Source organism: Festucalex cinctus, chromosome 5, assembly GCF_051991245.1.
Source record: "Festucalex cinctus isolate MCC-2025b chromosome 5, RoL_Fcin_1.0, whole genome shotgun sequence".
Lineage (NCBI taxonomy): Eukaryota > Metazoa > Chordata > Actinopteri > Syngnathiformes > Syngnathidae > Festucalex > Festucalex cinctus.
Genome location: NC_135415.1, coordinates 11,059,071 through 11,076,938, shown reverse-complemented (window position 1 = coordinate 11,076,938; position 17,868 = coordinate 11,059,071). Strand labels below are relative to the sequence as shown.

Sequence of the window (17,868 nt, the reverse complement as noted above, 5' to 3'; positions counted from 1 at the left end):
ATCACGATATCGATATTTTTTTCGATATATTGTGCAGCTCTAATACATATGTGTATGAATACTGACAATTAAAATAATTTCATGTCTATGGCTTTTTATTGATGTTTTTTTTTGTCAGGATTTGCTGATTGCGTTTAGCTGTTGAAAAAAATAATAATCATTTGATCGTGTTTGTAGTCCGTGCTGCTTTAGCAAATTGTTCAAAAAAGTCTGCAATCACACGATGTTAGAAACAGCAAGTACAACTGTAATCAAAATACTGAGACAATGCAGGTGTACTTAATAAAGTGTCGAGGGTGTGTAGAGTTGAATGCGAGAATAACAATAGTGTTACAAACAAAATGACAACAGGACAGTGCTGTCAATCATCTTTAATTAAAGAATAAAAACAAAGGAATGCTCATAGGAAAGTATTACAACTTGTTTGCCAAATGACTTTTTCCATGCACATTTTTATCTGTTGCTTCATCAGCCCAGCACAGAAGAAAAAAATAAAATTCAAACATGAAAAGACAAAATGAGGCTATTTTTCGATTAAGCAAGATTGGAACACTGAAGGTGTATGCTCCTTGTTCTTGGGGAAAAAAAAAAAAAAAAAAAACGGGATCGGCAAAAATCGAGATCGGTGGGTCAAACTTTGTAACTAATTTGCTCCCAAGAACGTATAAATAAGTTCTATATTAAATGTTTTAACAGTCCCAAAGACGTATTTACACGTTTGTTTGTTTTTTATGCTAGTGTATACAGAAGGCTTTGATGCAGCCTCTCAACTGCAAAGAATGGTTGAAGAAATGGTAGTTATTACTCAAAAGGCCAGCAGGTAGCAGCAGAGTATAAGAGATCAACCAGGGCCATGTTGCAACAAGCTCTTTTTGCCAGTGTTTTCAACAGGTGTGTGAATAATGATGAAACTTAACGCTTACTCTAATGTTAACTGTTGCAAAACGGAAACTAATAGATTTTTTTTTCTGATGAGAGACTTTAATCTTTCTTTTGGTAGGTTCAATGTGTTTATAGCAATAAACAATATTCTGCGGGCCTTGCAAAATCAGTCAAAATCCAGTAAAACAGCCGGGAGTGAAGGGAATTGCTTTTGTGAAAATGGCTGTGAGTCAATGAGTTAAAAGATCAGGATCGGACGGAAAATTGGGATCTAATTTTTAGCACATCACAGTTGGGGTTACGTTTCAGACAATCCCCATCATACCTGAAAAATACAACTCTGAATATCTCATGCCACTGCCCTCGGGGTGCAGGCACAGCAAACAAATGCAGAACGTCGCTTTTTGCAAAAACAAACAAACAAACAAACAAAAGCATCAATCCCGCAGTAACAGCTGTCCAAAACAAGGCAGGGCAAGGCAAGTTTATTTGTATAGCACATTTCATACACAAGGCAACTCAATGTGCTTTACACAAGGAAAGACAACACATAAGCATCAAGAAACAGTAGTTAACATTCAGAGGAAGAAAAATAAATGAAAATAGGTTACAAAATTTACTAAAAATAACATACAATAACAATCTAAAAAATTATTCAACAAACTTTAAAACATTTAACATAAGGAAGTTTAAAATAAAATAAAAAACAAACACTTAATTAAAGCTGTTTAAAAGTCCCTAATCAAAGGTATGAGAAAAAAGCAAAGTTTTTAACCTGGATATAAAAGCATTTACACTCGGGGCTGACTTCACTTCTGTTGGCAGCCTATTCCATCTGTGTGCAGCATAATAGCTAAATGCAGCTTCACCATGTTTGCTTCGAACTCTGGGTTCCACTAGTTGGCCCAAGTCTGTCAATCTCAGAGCCCTGCTGGGTTTGTACTCAATCAGCATTTCTTGGATATATTCAGGACCCAAACCATTTAGTGATTTATAGACGAGTAGCAGAACTTTAAAATCGATTCTACAGCTGATTGGGAGCCAGTGTAAATCCTTAAGTACTGGAGTAATATGTTCAGCTGGTAAAAGGCTGTTTTAGTGATGAATTTAATATGATTGCTGAAGGTCAGGTCTGAGTCTATTAGCACCCCAAGATTTCGAACTTGGTCTTTAGTTTCTAAAGACAGTGACTCAAGCTGTTTTTTAACAGCAATCCTCTTTTCTTTATTGCCGAAAACAATGACCTCCGTTTTGTTTTCGTTTAGCTGAAGGAAATTTTGGTTCATCCAGTTGTTAATTTGCTCTAGAGAATGACACAAAACGTTAATAGAACTGCTGTCATTTGGGGACATTGATAAATACAGTTGTGTGTCATCTGCATAACTATGATAGTCAACATCGGTGTTCTGAAGCATGTGACCCAAAACAAGACCTCACTGAATATTATGCTTTGTTGCCATTGTCTGTTTTTGCCACAGTTGATCGTGTATGACTTGTGGAAAACAATTTCCCATGGGGGACAAATAAGGTCGAAAGTCTTGGTCCACGGAAGTGCAGTCAGACTTCTGGAAAGTAATTCACTCTCCGCTTTTGTGCGTCTCCGTGTGTGTCATCAAATGGTTCCAACGAGCAAATTTTTCCCCACATACCGAACAACCAAAAGGTTTCTCTCCCGTGTGTTTCCTCATGTGCACAACCATGCTTAATTTCCGCGAGTACACTTTCCCGCAATTTGAGCAACTGAAAGGTTTTTCTCCCGTGTGAACTCTCATGTGTGTTTTCATGTGGTACTTGCGGGAGAATGAGTTGCCGCAAACAGAGCAAGTGAAGGGTCTTTCCCCCGTGTGAGTCCTCGCGTGGCAAACCAGATCCGTCTTACGGGAGAACTTTTTCTCACAAACCGAGCAAGTGAAGCGTTTTCCTGGCGCGTGTTTGCTCATGTGCGATATCAGTGTTTCTTTTAGAGCGAACGTTTTCTTGCAGAGGGAGCAAAGGAAGGGCTGCTCCGAGTGGATTCGCATGTGCACCGCCATGTATTTCTTCCTCGAGAAGACTTTACCACAAGTCGAGCAACTAAAGGGTTTTTCTCCTGTGTGCAATCTCATGTGTCTCCTCAAACTTGACCGTTGTGTGAGGCCTTTGTGGCAAATTGAGCAACTAAAGGGTTTTACTCCTCTATGCATTGCCTTATTTGCATGTAATACGCCGGCAACATGTTTTTGAGGCGTTAGCGAGTGTTCATGGTCGCTTTGACTTGTTTCCTCTTCGGAGCATTTGGACTGTTTGTCGTCACCTTCGCAGTCTGCGTCGCTCCTCAAAGTTTCTTGCAGGTTGTCACTGTCTGACAGCGGCGCAAGGAGCTTGTCCGGCGGTGGTCCTCCACAGTCGCCTCCATTCGGACTGCGGGGATGAAGCCGGGAACACTCGGGTGCTTCGTCTTCGGTTTTCACAGAGACGCCAGTCGGTGGGAACTTGCTGACGTCGACCTTCTCCTCTTCCTTGTCGTTCTGCGGATCCTCGCGCTCCAAATTGAAGCACCCCCGACCAAGCATCTGCTGCACATCTGCAGGACACAACACAAACACCATTTAGATGGAAAATCAGTTTTCTAAGCACATTTTCGTTAAGTACACTGTTTTTCAACTATGTTTTGCACAGGGCTGTGTATTACCGCCAACCTCACGATACGATACGCATCGCGATACAGGGGTCACGATACGATACGTATCGCGATACATATGTATCCCAATACTTGATCTTCAAGGCGATACGTATCCCGATATATTACATTAATTTTCTAGCATTTTTATAATAATAGTCTTATGTATACCTAAAGTATATGTTTGTTTTGCTGACTGACAAAAATTTTTTTGTTCGCAGCTCTTCTGGTTTACCACCAAGCAGCATGCCTGGTCTAAATGTGCATGCACTGCAGAGCAAGGAGCAGCTTTCACAGACACACCGGGAACATTTATTAATAGGCATGAGCCGATATGAGCAAAAATATCAAAGTGTTAAAATTACAGCTCTAAAATATGCTTATTGGAAAAATATGGGAAATAAAAACAGCATTTTTTTCATGTAACACATTCTATTTCATTTTTAAACAAAATATACGAAAATTGGTACATTAAGACACGTGTCATGTTAAGTTTATAAGTAAATAAATGTTGATATTCTTCCTCTGTTTTAATTTTTCTTAGCAAGACACAGTGTCCAATCACTGGTGAGCTATTTTTGCATTAATTGAAGGCAATTAACTTCAAAGACGCTGCTGGTTTTATTTTTTAGGTACAATGCAAGCTGCAAAGGCAAACGTTAACTGCAATATTTAAAGTTAACAAGCAATATCTATTCTGACGCCTGCGTATCGATACATGTATTGTAATGAGGCCCGCAACGATATATTGCCGTATCGATTTTTTGAGCACACCCCTAGTTTTGCATTTGTATTATTAGGGGTGGAACGCCTATGTAACTAGGGGCGTAAAAAAAGAAATAAAAAGAGGGGGTGAGGAGGGGATTTTTAGTAGCAGTAGTGAATGTTTAGAATGTCATAGATGGTGTATAAACCTGACACTAATAAAGTGTCTCGGCTGTGTAGAGTTGAATGCAAGAATATCAATAGTGTTACAAACAAAATGACAACAGCACAGTGCTGTCAATCATCTTTAATTAAAGAATAAAACAAAGGAATGTTCATAGGAAAGTATCACAACTTGTTTGCCAAATGACTTTTTCCATGCACATTTTTATCTGTTGCTTCATCAGCCCAGCACAGAAAAAAAACAAAAAAAAAAAAAACATCAAAAGACAAAATGACGCTATTTTTCAATTAAACAAGATTGAAACACTGAAGGTGTATGCTCCTTGTTTTGAAAAGAAATCGAGATCGGTAGGTCAAACATTTTAACTAATTGGCTCCCAAAAACGTATAACTACGTTCTATATTAAATGTTTTAAGTGTCCCAAAGACGTATTTATACGTTTGTTTTTAATGCTAGAGCATACAGAAGGCTTTGATGCAGCCTCTTAACTGCAAAGAACAGGTTGAAGAAATGGTAGTTATTACTCAAACGGCCAGCAGGTGGCATTGGAGTATAAGAGATCAACCAAGGCCATGTTGAAAAAAAGTTGTTTTCAACAGGTTTGTGAATAATGATGAAACTTAACTATATTCTAATGGTAATTGCAGAGGTGGGTAGTAACGAGTTACATTTACTCCGTTACATGTACTTGAGAAACTTTTTTTTTTTTTTAAATGTACTTCTAAGAGTAGTTTTACCACAAAATACTTTTTACTTTTACTTGAGTAGATGTGTGAAGAAGGATCGCTACTCTTACTCCGCTATATTTGGCCACACTAAAATAGTTACTTTTTCTCCTTTTTTCATTATCCTTACTAGAGAGCCAACAGCGGTTTTACCACATGACTGCGTTTCACCAATCAGACTTAGCAATAATAATCACATGACGACTCCTTCCCTTAACATTCTACCAATCAGACATAATGCAGTCACATGACCACAGCCGGCGTTTGGAACAGAGCAGCAGGAGAGGACGAAGCCGAACACCCATGGCCTCATATAATAAGTTTATGTGTCTGCCGAAACAAACGGACATTTTGGCATTTAAAAATTCCACATCGAACCTGAGTTAACATGTCGCGGTAAGTTTGACCTAAATTCCCTTTTTGCTGTATTTAGGCAGGTACAGTATTTGTCTTAAGTGTTGAAAAGGACCTTTTCACATAGACTCTTTTGCAAACACTGTTGCCATAAACGAAACAGATGACGATACATGTTATATGGAGGCATGATTTGGCAATAGCCACTAAGTGTCACAAATTATTAACTGTAAAGAAGTCTTGGGAATAGATAAACACTTGACTCCATGTAATGCCAAGACCTGGTAAGAAAACATATCAACGTTAAGCCATTCTTATTCAATGTAGCAATAGCATATGTAAACAAAAAAAGATTTAGGCTAAAAAGTACAAGTTTCTAATTGCTCTGCTGATGGGTATTTACAGAAATTTAGTAACCACAATATTTTCAGTGTACACTCAGATTTAATACATTCATCATCAGAAATCCTACTCTAATATAGCTAACTTAATTTAACTTTGCAAATTGCAAACTGAATGTGTGATTTCAATGGCTTACTCGCCTGTAAACTCAGAGCCTGATATTTTTTTGTGTCAAGAGAGGGTTCACCCCAACAAAATGAATATTTTTGTCTGTCTGATTACTTTTTAAAAAAAATAAATAAATCAGACATTGTTCAAGCAGTTACTCAGTACTTGAGTATTATTTTTAGCGAATAATTTTTTACTTCTATTTGAGTAAATTTTTTAATGACTACTTTTTACTTTTACTTGAGTAATATTATTTTGAAGTAACGATACTCTTACTTGAGTACGATTTTTGGCTACTCTACTCACCTCTGGCTAATTGCTGCAAAACGTAAACAATTGGATTTTTTTTTCTGATGAAAGAAGAGATTTTAATATTTCTTTTGGTAGGTTCAATGTTTTTTAGCAATACAACAATATTCTGCGGGCCTTGCAAAACCAGTCAAAATCCAGTAAAACAGCCGGGAGTGAAGGGAATTGCTTCTGTGAAAATGGCTGCGAGTGAATGAGTTACAAGATTTTGATCGGTGCACCCCTAATTTTTAGTACTACATCACAGATGGGGTTACGTTCCAGACCATAACCACCATACCTGGAAAATACAACTCGGAATATCTCATGCCACTGCCCTTGGGGTGCAGGCACAGCAAACAAATGCAGAACGGCGCTTTTTGCAAAAAAAAAAAAAGCATCAATCCTGCAGTAATAGCTGCCCAAAACAAGGCCTCACTGAATATGATGCTGTATTGTCATTGTCTGTTCTTGTATGACTTGTGGAAAAGAATTTCCTAACGGGGACAGTCTTGGTCCACGGAAGCGCAGTCAGACTTCTGGAAAGTAATTCACTCTCCGCTTTTGTGCGTCTCCGTGTGTGTCATCAAACGGCTCCAACGAGCAAATTTTTCCCCACAAACCGAACAACCAAAAGGTTTCTCTTCCGTGTGTTTCCTCATGTGCATAACCATGTCTAATCTCCGCGAGTACCCTTTCCCGCAAATTGAGCAACTGAAAGGTCTTTCTCCCGTGTGAACGCTCATGTGTGTTTTCAGATGATATTTTCGGGAGAATGATTTAGCGCAAACTGAGCAAGTGAAGGGTCTTTCCCCCGTGTGAGTCCTCGCGTGGCAAACCAGATCCGTCTTACAGTAGAACTTTTTCTCACAAACCGAGCAAGTGAAGCGTTTTTCTCGCGCGTGTTTGCTCATGTGCGATATCAGTGTTTCTTTTAGAGCGAACGTTTTCTTGCAGAGGGAGCAAAGGAAGGGCTGCTCCGAGTGGATTCGCATGTGCACCGCCATGTAATTCTTCCTCGAGAAGACTTTACCACAAGTCGAGCAATGGAAGGAACTCTCTCCTGTGTGTTTTTCCACATGTGACATCAAGGACGACTTATGAGAAAAGCTTTCGCCACAAGTTGAGCAACGAAAGGGTTTTTCTCCTGTGTGCAATCTCATGTGTCTCCTCAAACTTGACCGTTGTGTGAGGCCTTTGTGGCAAATTGAGCAACGAAAGGGTTTTACTCCTCTATGCATTGCCTTATTTGCATGTAATACGCCGGCAACATGTTTTTGAGGCGTTAGCGAGCTTTCACGGTCGCTTTGACTTGTTTCCTCTTCGGAGCATTTGGACTGTTTGTCGTCACCTTCGCAGTCTGCGTCGCTCCTCAAAGTTTCTTCCAGGTTGTCGCTGTCTGACAGCGGCGCAAGGAGCTTGTCCGGCGGTGGTCCTCCACAGTCGCCTCCATTCGGACTGCGGGGATGAAGCCGGGAACACTCGGGTGCTTCGTCTTCGGTTTTCACAGAGACGCCAGTCGGTGGGAACTTGCTGACGTCGACCTTCTCCTCTTCCTTGTCGTTCTGCGGATCCTCGCGCTCCAACTTGAAACACCCCCGACCAAGCAGCTGCTGCACATCTGCACAAACACCATTTAGATCAGGGGTGTCCAAACTTTTTCATTTGAGGGCCAAATACAGAAAATCAGAAGGACGCAAGGGCCACATAATGTTATGAAGAGAAATTGTGTCTAATCCTAAAAATTGTACAAATAATTTATTTGTGCTTTTGCATACTTAGAAAAATTCTACATTATATAAACCAATTTATTTGTAATATGGCAGTAGGGTTAATATTATTATAGTTTTTGAATTTTTCATTTTAGCTAGTTTTCAGGGTGGTTCTGTTACATTTTATTAGTTTAGTTCTTTAATAAAAAATGCTTAGTTTTAGTTTAGTTTGTTAGTTTCAGTATTTGTATTAGTTATTTTTTTTAAATGTGTATTACTTGTGCGCAATATTTAAAAAAACACCATGAGCAATGTCATCTGACGGTGCTTTTCTATTGGCTGCTGCTAGATGACATCACTTCTGTGTGACATACTTTCAAACATCATTATTCCGGTTTATATCAAAATAAATCTACTAAAAAGCACATTTAAAATCATCCCCAAAGGCTCATGCATTAAATTAATTACCAAAGACTAAAACGAAGGACGTTTGCTATAATTATAGTTAGTTTTAGTTAGTTTTGTAAACATAAAATGTAGTTTCAGTTAGTTTTCGTTTTTTTTAAAGCATTTTCGTTTTTATTTTATTTCAGTAACAATATTGTTTTTTGAATTTTAGTTTTCTCATTTACCTTTAATGGCACTGATACCCTCGTTTCTTACTTTGATCATCTCCAAATATTTTTGTTTTGTTTATTTTATTTGAACTGAGTCAAATGCCATTTTTAGAATATGCCGCGGGCCACTGAAAACTGGACGGCGGGCCGCAAATGGCCCCTGGGCCGTCGTTTGGACACCTCTGATTTAGATGGAAAATCAGTTTTCTCATCACTTGTTTAGGGTCAGGTCGTGGGTGGCAGACTTTTTGATTTATAGACCCTTCCAGTTGATGTCACTGCTTTGCTCCCGGTGCGCCTCTGGAGGGCAAACCTCCCATAACAAATGTAGAGAGCTAGATTTTGTCAGAGCGTTTTCGTTAAAAGGTGGGAAATATGTCAAGTGTCACAAAAAACGTCCTGAGTAGGACACTACATTACTGCAACTCATTGAAACCAGTCGTTTGGAGCCGCTAGTTACTAAAAAATGGAATTGGTTGGCGGGCAAAGTGGAATTGGAAGCTTAAGGTATGCTATTTTTGGTTGAAACAGTAGATCGATCACAACTTTCATGGTGTGAATTGTCATTCATTAAATGGTTTGTGTCCGCAAATACTCGTCTTGCTGTATATGGAAATCTTTGAGCTATCTTAGCTTTCTAGCTGCTAACAAACAGACCACACGTTTACTACACATTCCTCAGCAGAAATCTAGCCCGATAATCGTGATAATCATGTTAAATCGTTAACTTTTTGTTCAAAATGACTTGTATACTAATGCAAAAAAAAAAAAACAGCATGACTGATTGTTTCACTAAAGATAATATGGCACATTCATCACGTCTGCCTCAAATTTATAATAAGAGGTTAATGTTATGACCCACTGTACACGAAAAAGAGAAAAACTACCTGATATAAATGATCTGAGTATATCCTCGTACTTTTTGTGGGTGCAAAGCGGTTGTGTCGTTGTTTGGCGCCAGCCACCGTGCTCGTCTTTCACTCCTCATGGTCTTCCGCTTGGTTTTTAGATCACTGCCGACAGCTGAAAAAATGATCTCATCTCTCTTTGAGCCATTAGACCATCCGTAGGCCAAGTTCACTCTAGTGTTGATCGCTGATTTATCAACTGTTTGACCTATTTTCTAGGTCACGCTGATTGTTTTCTAATTCACTGGCATTGACGCCCTGCCCTCCACTGCACTTGAACGTGACGTGACACTGCAAGGGTCTATATCCAGCTGACATCACTTTACCCAGAATGCTTAGCGACCGCTTACCCTCTTGGTGGTCAAACAATCCGTAGAAAGACACGGAAGGAGCAGCGTTTTCGGTGAACGATTCGTCTAAACATGACAAACGTACCAAAAAAACGTCCAGTTATCATATTTACTGCGACACACTTAGAACCAGCCGTTCGTAGCCAGTATCGGCAAAAGCTGGAGTTGGTTGGAGGGAAGGATCCATATCTACTTTCACCATCGGCCTGATCAAAGCAAGCCACAACGTTCCCCCAAGTAACTGATCACAATATTTTAAATGATCTCATTGTGAAGAAGAGCGCCTCCACATGGGAGGACTTTGACGCCATCAAGAGCCTGGATTCTTTTAACTATTTTGTGTCTGGATGGGTGAAGGATGTCGGATGCGTTCAACACGACAATGTTTGTCTCGTAGCAGCAAACGCATGTTCTATTTATCTTTTGGTTGACACGGGTTACTGGTGTAAAACGTTATTCATGAAATCGTTTTTGTCCGGGTAGACTCGTCTTGCTGTACGTCCGCGGCGCCTCCCGGAAGGGAAACATCCCATAACAAATGAATGTTATGAATGAATGAACAAATGAGAGAGCTTGATTTTCAGCTAGCGTTTTTGTTAAAAGGTGGGAAATATGTCAAGTGTCACAAAAAAACGTCCCGAGTAGGACACTACATTACTGCGAATCATTGAAATCAGTCATTTGGAGCCGCTAGCTACAAAAAAAATTGAGTTTGTTGGGGGGCAAATTGGAAGTGGAAGCCTAAGGTATGTTGTTTTTGGTTGAAACAGTTTGTCGATCACTACTTTCATGGTGTAAATTGTCATTCAATAAATCGTTTGTGTCGTCTTGCTGTATATCGAAGTCTTTGAGCTGTCTTAGCTTGCTAGCTGCTAACAAACAAACAACACTACACATTCCTCAGCAGAAATCAAGCCCGAGTTAGTGTTAATTGTAATAATCGTGTTAAATCATTAACTCTTTGTTCAAAATGACTTGAATACTTGTGTAAAAAAACAAAAAAAAAAAAAAAAAAAGTCTGATCGTTTCACTACAGACAGTATGGCTTATTCATCACGTCTGCCTCGAATTTACAATCAGAGGTCAATGTTATGACCAGCTGTATATGAAAAAGAGGAAAACTACCTGATATAAAATGATCTGATCATATCCTCGTACTTTTTGTGGGCGCAAAGCAGTTGCGTCGTAGTTTTGCTCGCAGTCGCTCTAGCCATCGTGCCCGTCTTTCACTCCTCACTGTCTTCCGTCTGGTTTAGAATCGCTGCCGGCAGCCGAAAGGATGATCTCATCTCTGTTTGAGCTATTAGAGCATCCGTCGGCCGCGCACAAGTTCACCATAGCAGTGGTAGCTGTTTTATCAACTGTTTGACCTATTTTCTAGCTCACACTGATTGTTTTCTAATTCACTCGCATTGACGCCCTGACCACCACCACTAGGGGCGCACTTCAACGTGACGTCACACTGGAAGGGTCTATCTTCGCAGAGCTTAGCCTACACAACACTCCAATCGCTGATATTATTGAATCACCAATTGGTAGATTATGTTTTAATCCTTCTAGTCATAAAAACAATTGCAAAATTTGTGCTCTTTTCCAATCTGATATTGTGTCTGTGTCACCTGTAATATCGTACTGGAACTCTTGTGTCAAGAATTTATACTGGGGAAAAATTTGGACCCTGCCTCAGAAATTCTTCTTGGTCAACAAAGTGAAGGAAGTGTCTTTCAAAATGATTCATCGTTGTTATCCTGTGAAATCATTATTTGTTAAATTTGGTTATGATACGGATCTGAACTGCTCCTTCTGTGACTCCCAATCAGAGACTCTTGTGCACCTATTCTGGAAATGTACTTATGCTCGCAAGCTCTGGCAAGACATTTGCAAATTTATTTTGGACAATATCTATTGTAATTTTGTGCTTTCTTTGCCGAATGTTTTTTTGGGGTTTTCAACTATGACAGTTCGTTTGAAAAAGAATATTATTTGATTAATCTGTTATTTTATCTTGCTAAGTTTTATATTCATAAATGTAAATGTGCAAAATCGAAACCTATTTTTTATCTGTTTATGAAAGAGACTGATGTATATTTTCAGTCAATTTCTACTTCCAAAAATAAGAAGGCTGTCAAGACTTTGGTTTTGTGTTCTCATTTTGGTATTTTTAATATTTCTTAGTCTGCGATTGGCTGGCAACCAGTCCAGGGTGTCCCCCACCTACTGCCCAAAGCCAGCTGAGATAGGCTCCAGCACCCCCTGTGACCCTTGTGAGGAATAAGCGGTCAAGAAAATGGATGGATGGATAATATTTCTTAGTTTAAGAACCCTGGCAACTTTTATTTTATTATTGTTAATTTTTCTCCCCCCTTTCTCTTTAGTGTTTGTGTGATGATTTTTTTGTGTTGTATTTGACATGTTTGGCTTTTGCTTACAATTTTGTCAATAAAGTTATTTAAAAAAAAGAAAAAGAAAAACAAGGGAAAAAAAAAAAAGAGTTTAGCCTACACAATTTTGTTGGTTGAATGTGTTAAATAATTTCCAAATGTCAAAGCGGCCCTTGCCTTGTTGGATTTTGATGCATATGGTCCCAAACGGTTGCGTTAATTTTAGAAGCCAACCAACTATTCGCTTTTAAGTGAACTTTTATGAATTGATTTTCATTATCTTGACTATTAATTCCTCACAGTATCCACATCAAAACAAAGAGCTTCACAGTTCTTGAATAAAACGTTGCAAACGGACCTTGGAGGCTGACGACCACTTGAGTCTTGCAAACAGCTTGGAGTTGTCGTCGGTGTCGCTCGCTCTCGTCTCTCGCCCGACGAAGTTGCTCCTCGTACGACGCGATGGTTGTTTCGAACAGGCCGAAGATTTCGTCGGCGGCTGCAATGAGTCGCTCCCTCACCAACTCCTTCAACATTGTCACGCTATGACCGTTCAACGCGCACAAGAAGAACACTCGAATCTCGCGCTTTGCTATGCTTTACTATGCTATGCTATGCTATGCTATGCTATGCTATGCTAACCTCCGCAGCGTGCGTTCGACGTTTGTTCTTGTGTTTATTAGCGGATGACGTTCAGCGTTCATGACGCAATACCGCCACCAACGTGTTGTTTTATTACAAAAAAAACAACAACAACAAAAACATGGGTATCTTTGGAATGTAATGCCCCCCCCTCCATTTTACTTCTCTCTTTATTTTTATTCGTATTTACCTGTATTTCATTGTTGCTTTTTTTGTGCAAAATCATGGACTTTGATCGACCCACACTCCAGCACAGTAGGTGACGCTAATGCACCTTAAACGCTCGATTGCCCTCCTTAATCATCAAAATGACGTGACAGGCGACCGTTTACTAGCAAAGATGAGAAAAAGGAGCGACGACATACTGTTGGCAAAAACGATCACACCAAAAGAATTGGTACGAAAGCAAAGCAGAGCTTTCTAAAGGAGCGATGGCGTCCCGCGAGCAGCAAGTTTTTCACGCGAGAGACGAAACCGACAGGCGACCGCAACTGGAAGATGCTCTGCACAAACAAGGTCTGTCTGCAAGCTCGCTCGCCTTAAAATCTTTATCGCACCTTCAAATTTCTCGGATTTCTCTGGTTTGCTCTTCTCCACATCTTGGATCATGGCTGTCTTTTATTTATTTATTTATATATATTTTTTTTTCCAACTTTGCTGCCTTTACTGGAACGTTTGCACGCATTTGTAATTTGCTTTCATGTAATCACACGTAGCCAAACAAATGTATTTCCACCACAATTTCAAACACTTTCCAATGTCCTAAAAACGGGTTTGGCATAAAAAAAAGATGTTAAGTAGCATTTTAGACACTTAAAAAAAATCCCATGCAATGACCTGTACACCGTATTTGGGTGCCCAAAAAGAATTATAATTGTGATTTTGTAAGCGTAGACTATATTTTTATGAAGACAATTTTAATATCCCCTAATAGTTTGCATTTTGAAAACTGTTTTTTCCCCCCAGAAAACAAAGTCATATTTTTTTTATTGTAAACAACAGTTGTCCTTTTTTAGAATACCTTTTTGGGGGTGTGGGTGGTGGTTTGATTAAAATAGCCCTTATTTAGTCACATTTTTATGGGTGATTGAAAAAAAGAGTTGTAATGTATTAGAATAAAGCTACACAATGAATGGAGAATTGATTTTTTTTTTACAAGAGGAAGAAAGTCACGATACTACAAGATAGTCTGAAAGTTACAACAATAAAGTTGTGCGGGTGAGTTTTATTTTGTGAGGGGGAACAAATCGCAATTTGGTTATTTTTCTAAATTAAAGGGATCGTTCTGATTTTTTGACAAGAATCTCAATTTCATCCTCACCTCCAGTGTGTGCGATCAGCACTGACTTACCCCTGACAGCATTCTGTGACACGAATTCTGGTCCGGTGTTGGACGAGAAGAAAATAGTCTGGCAAGTTGGCTGGGGCCACTGGAAAAAAAAGCGTTTATCTTCTAAAAACAATTAGTGTTCAAAAGAATGATATATTTGCATCACAAAACTCCCTCCTGAAAAAAAGTCAGACTCCATTACCGCCGGGCACTATTTTTCTGTTTGTTCGTATCACTGCGCGGCGCCCTGCATACATCTGATAGACGCGCACTAATCTACAAGTTGTTTGTCTTTTCGAAGGCGGAAGGTGCGACTATCAGCTGTCTGCAGTGATACGAACAAACAGAAAAATAGTGCCCGGCGGTAATGGAGTCTGACTTTTCTCTGGTAATGATGTACTCTAATAAGTAATAATGATGTCATAAGTAGTGTTGTTCAACTTTTGATATATTTGTGTAAAGCTCAGAAAGCTCATTTCTGAAATATGGCTCACTGTGACACGGGTCACATATTTTTTTTTAAATTTTTTATTTTGCCATTGGTTGTGTCCTATAGACGTCCAGCAGCTGATTGGTCATTGGGAAGAATTTGGCCCCCGGTCGCAGATGGGGAGCCCCGGTTTGGAGCCGGCCCACCTCGTCAAAGAGGATAAACAAGGTCCATTCGACCCCCACATTCAAGATAAAGAGGAGGATTCCGAGCCCGTCCACATTAAGAAGGAAGAAGAGGAGGCCGATGTCAGCAAGTTGCCACCGACTCTCGTCTTCGTGAAGAGCGACGACGACCAACCGGAGTCGGCTCAGCTTCATGGAAGACCGCCACCTGACAAACTCTTAGCGCCGCTGTCGGACAGCGACGTCGCGGAAGATGCCAGCGAGGCAGACCGCGAAGGTGACAACAAAGCGTTGAAATCGTCCGACAAGAAGATTGGTGGCAGCTGCGCCGTTTGTGGCAAAAGCTTTGCTCAAAACGGACCTATGATAAGACACATGCGAACGCACACAGGAGAGAAACCCTACACTTGCTCCGTTTGTGGCAAACGATTCACAAATAAGTCCGACCTGGTTCGACACACGAGAACGCACACGGGGGAAAAACCTTTTAATTGCTCACGGTGCGAGAAAAGATTCGCTCACAAGGAAAGTTTGGTGGCGCACATGAGAACGCACACTGGGGAGAAACCTTTCATTTGCTCTGTTTGTGGAAAAACATTCACTCAAAATTCCAGCATGGTAGCGCACGTAAGGATCCACACGGGAGAAAAACCCTACGGTTGTTCAGTGTGCGGAAAGCGATTCATTCTAAAGCCAAACATGGTATCGCACATGAGGACGCACTCGGGAGAAAAACCTTACTGTTGCTCTCTGTGCGATAAAACGTTCTCGTTTAAATCCTGCGTGGTAACGCATATGAGAACACACACGGGGGAAAAACCTTTTCATTGCTCGTTGTGTGGTGAAAGATATGCTCAGCGGGCCAATTTGACAGCACACAAGCGAATACACCACACATAAATGTTAGAAAGTAGTCTTCTGGGCCACTTGCGCAAAGGTCACCTGAGGTCATGTTGAAAAGGGTGATGCAACCCAATGTTGCTTTGAAAAACCATCATAAATGTAAAACGGATTCCAAATCCGGATTATTCTTGAACAACTGGCCCCTGCATGATGCAGTGCAGCATGTCACGTTCTCTGAAAATAAATGTTCTGCTGTGCTGCGCATTGTTGTGATCTTCATCATCGACTTTGCTAAATTTTGCTGTCGTCGCTGCTAAGGTTTTAGTCATGTCCGATTATTGACCTTCAAACATCGACCAATTGCGGCAGATGGACGATTATTTTAACTTTAAAATGTTATAAAAAAAAAAATGTTTTCGACGCTGTGAAAGTACCCTGAATGCACCATTTTGCTTGTGTAGCATTAGCAGCTAGCAAGTGTGTAGTGTATGTTATTCTGTTGTCCCCAAGCGTCCTTTAAGCTGTTTATTGACACCGCAGTTGGGGTTAACACTAAAAATAAATACACAAGGTTAAGAATTACATTAACTGTATATTTAAATACAAAATATGCTTCTTTTTTAAAACATCGCTAGCCTAGCGCTAACAGGAAGTTAGCAACTTCTAACAGGAAGCTAGCATCGATGGGAACACATACCCACAGATGAGATAACACTACGCAAAGGCACAAATTCTTCCCAATGTGTGAAAAATAAAAATAAATAAAAAAGGTTATTTGAATAGAAGTCAATCCCAATTCTTCTGTACTCACTTTAAGTGTGTATGCCATGGATGCATGGCACTACACTGCCCCCAAGAGGCCAAAACGCACAGGAACAGTCAGTATTTGTTCTATTATTTGAGTTTATTCTATTCTTATTTCACTTTCTTATTATTGACACATAAATCTATACAATAACCTTGTTTACTTCATGATTTTTTTTTTTTTATATGGACTTGTCATTCAAAGGAGAGAATCTTAATAGCGAAAGTTTCTGCATAAATGACACCCATTGACAAGGAATTGGGGAAGAGGTTAATTTTATGCATTATATATATTTGTAAATAGTCGGCAGATTAATCGGTAATTGGTATTTTTTCTCTGCGAAAAATCGGCATCGGCCTCAAAAAAATGCATATCGGTCGGGCCTTATTTACGATTCCACTTAGAAAGTGATGAGCTGCTGTGTAAATGTGAAATTGTCCATTGAAATACTTTCAGAGCTTCTTATTTGACTTAAATGGCCGTTGGCAGCCAAGCATTCAACTGGACTGGAGTGTGACTTCTGTAGTCTGTCGATTAAGCAAGCCTCAAGAAGATACTCAGTATTAAAACATTACCATCCTACTGCTGCTAATATTTGTGCAGATTTTAACCACTTATGATCTTTTTTTTGTTGAATTATCCAGACTATAATCTTTTTCCGCACTGTACAAATGTTATTAGCCCACTGCCATAAATATGCCACCAACCAGTAGCTGTTTGTGTGCCCATGTTCCCTCTTGTAATAACTCCCCAAGACACTTTGATGTTTTTATTATTTTTATGTTCTTCTTTTATGGTATGGTGTTAAAGGCAAGGAGTTCCATTGTGTACACAATGACAAATAAAATTATATTCTATTATTATCTTCATTGTCTCTGTTTTCCTTTCTTTGTGTTGAGATGTGTAGTGGCGCCACCATAAACAATTAAAAGTCTTTATTTTTTTCTTAACCCTCATTCAGTCTGACTTTAATCTGTTGCATTCCTCACAAGGTTGTTAAGAATGAGAATCATCTTTATGGCCGAGGATATTTTTCAATTTATCTCTGGCAGTTGTGCAAGCGATGTAGAGCGTCAATTTATTTAAAGTGTCCAGTCGTCTGGAGCAGATCAACAGCAGCGTTGCAAATAACACAAAATGCTGAAGCTACAAAAATGATCAGAGTAATAGTGTCAAAACAGAGATGTGCAAAATGTCACAAATGGAAGGTCTCCTGGTTTGATGTGCATATTTGGAAATCACCAGGCTGATGGGAGGAAGTGGGGTGGTGACCAGGATGCGCAGGGTCCAGGTGGGTTTTGCCTGCCTTTGTCTTGGTTTTCTGCAGCTAGCAAGTCCTCAAGAGTGGATAGCGGGGC

At 39.7% G+C, this 17,868-nt stretch overlaps 2 protein-coding genes across 5 annotated transcripts; one reads left to right on the top strand and one right to left on the bottom strand.

The window, feature by feature from the left end:
- Positions 1-1,351: 1,351 nt before the first annotated feature.
- On the bottom strand, positions 1,352-13,516 carry LOC144018699 (uncharacterized). 3 transcript variants are annotated; one of them, XM_077521153.1, is made up of 3 exons: positions 12,634-13,509; positions 7,659-7,928; positions 1,352-3,445 (listed from the first exon to the last, which is right to left on the bottom strand). In XM_077521153.1, the coding sequence occupies exons 1-3, from the start codon at positions 12,809-12,811 to the stop codon at positions 2,460-2,462; spliced, it is 1,434 nt and encodes a 477-aa protein (XP_077377279.1). In that variant the 5' UTR covers positions 12,812-13,509; the 3' UTR covers positions 1,352-2,459. The 3 variants fall into 3 exon arrangements, 2 of the variants coding, with proteins under 2 accessions (XP_077377279.1, XP_077377280.1); XR_013283498.1 differs by having other exon boundaries at positions 3,313-3,445; positions 6,609-7,928; positions 12,634-13,515; XM_077521154.1 differs by lacking the exon at positions 7,659-7,928 and having other exon boundaries at positions 12,634-13,516.
- On the top strand, positions 12,420-17,351 carry LOC144018707 (uncharacterized). 2 transcript variants are annotated; one of them, XM_077521165.1, is made up of 3 exons: positions 12,420-13,433; positions 14,549-14,635; positions 14,804-17,351. In XM_077521165.1, the coding sequence occupies exon 3, from the start codon at positions 14,854-14,856 to the stop codon at positions 15,760-15,762; it is 909 nt and encodes a 302-aa protein (XP_077377291.1). In that variant the 5' UTR covers positions 12,420-13,433; positions 14,549-14,635; positions 14,804-14,853; the 3' UTR covers positions 15,763-17,351. The 2 variants fall into 2 exon arrangements, with proteins under 2 accessions (XP_077377291.1, XP_077377290.1); XM_077521164.1 differs by lacking the exon at positions 14,549-14,635 and having other exon boundaries at positions 12,423-13,433.
- Positions 17,352-17,868: the final 517 nt, after the last annotated feature.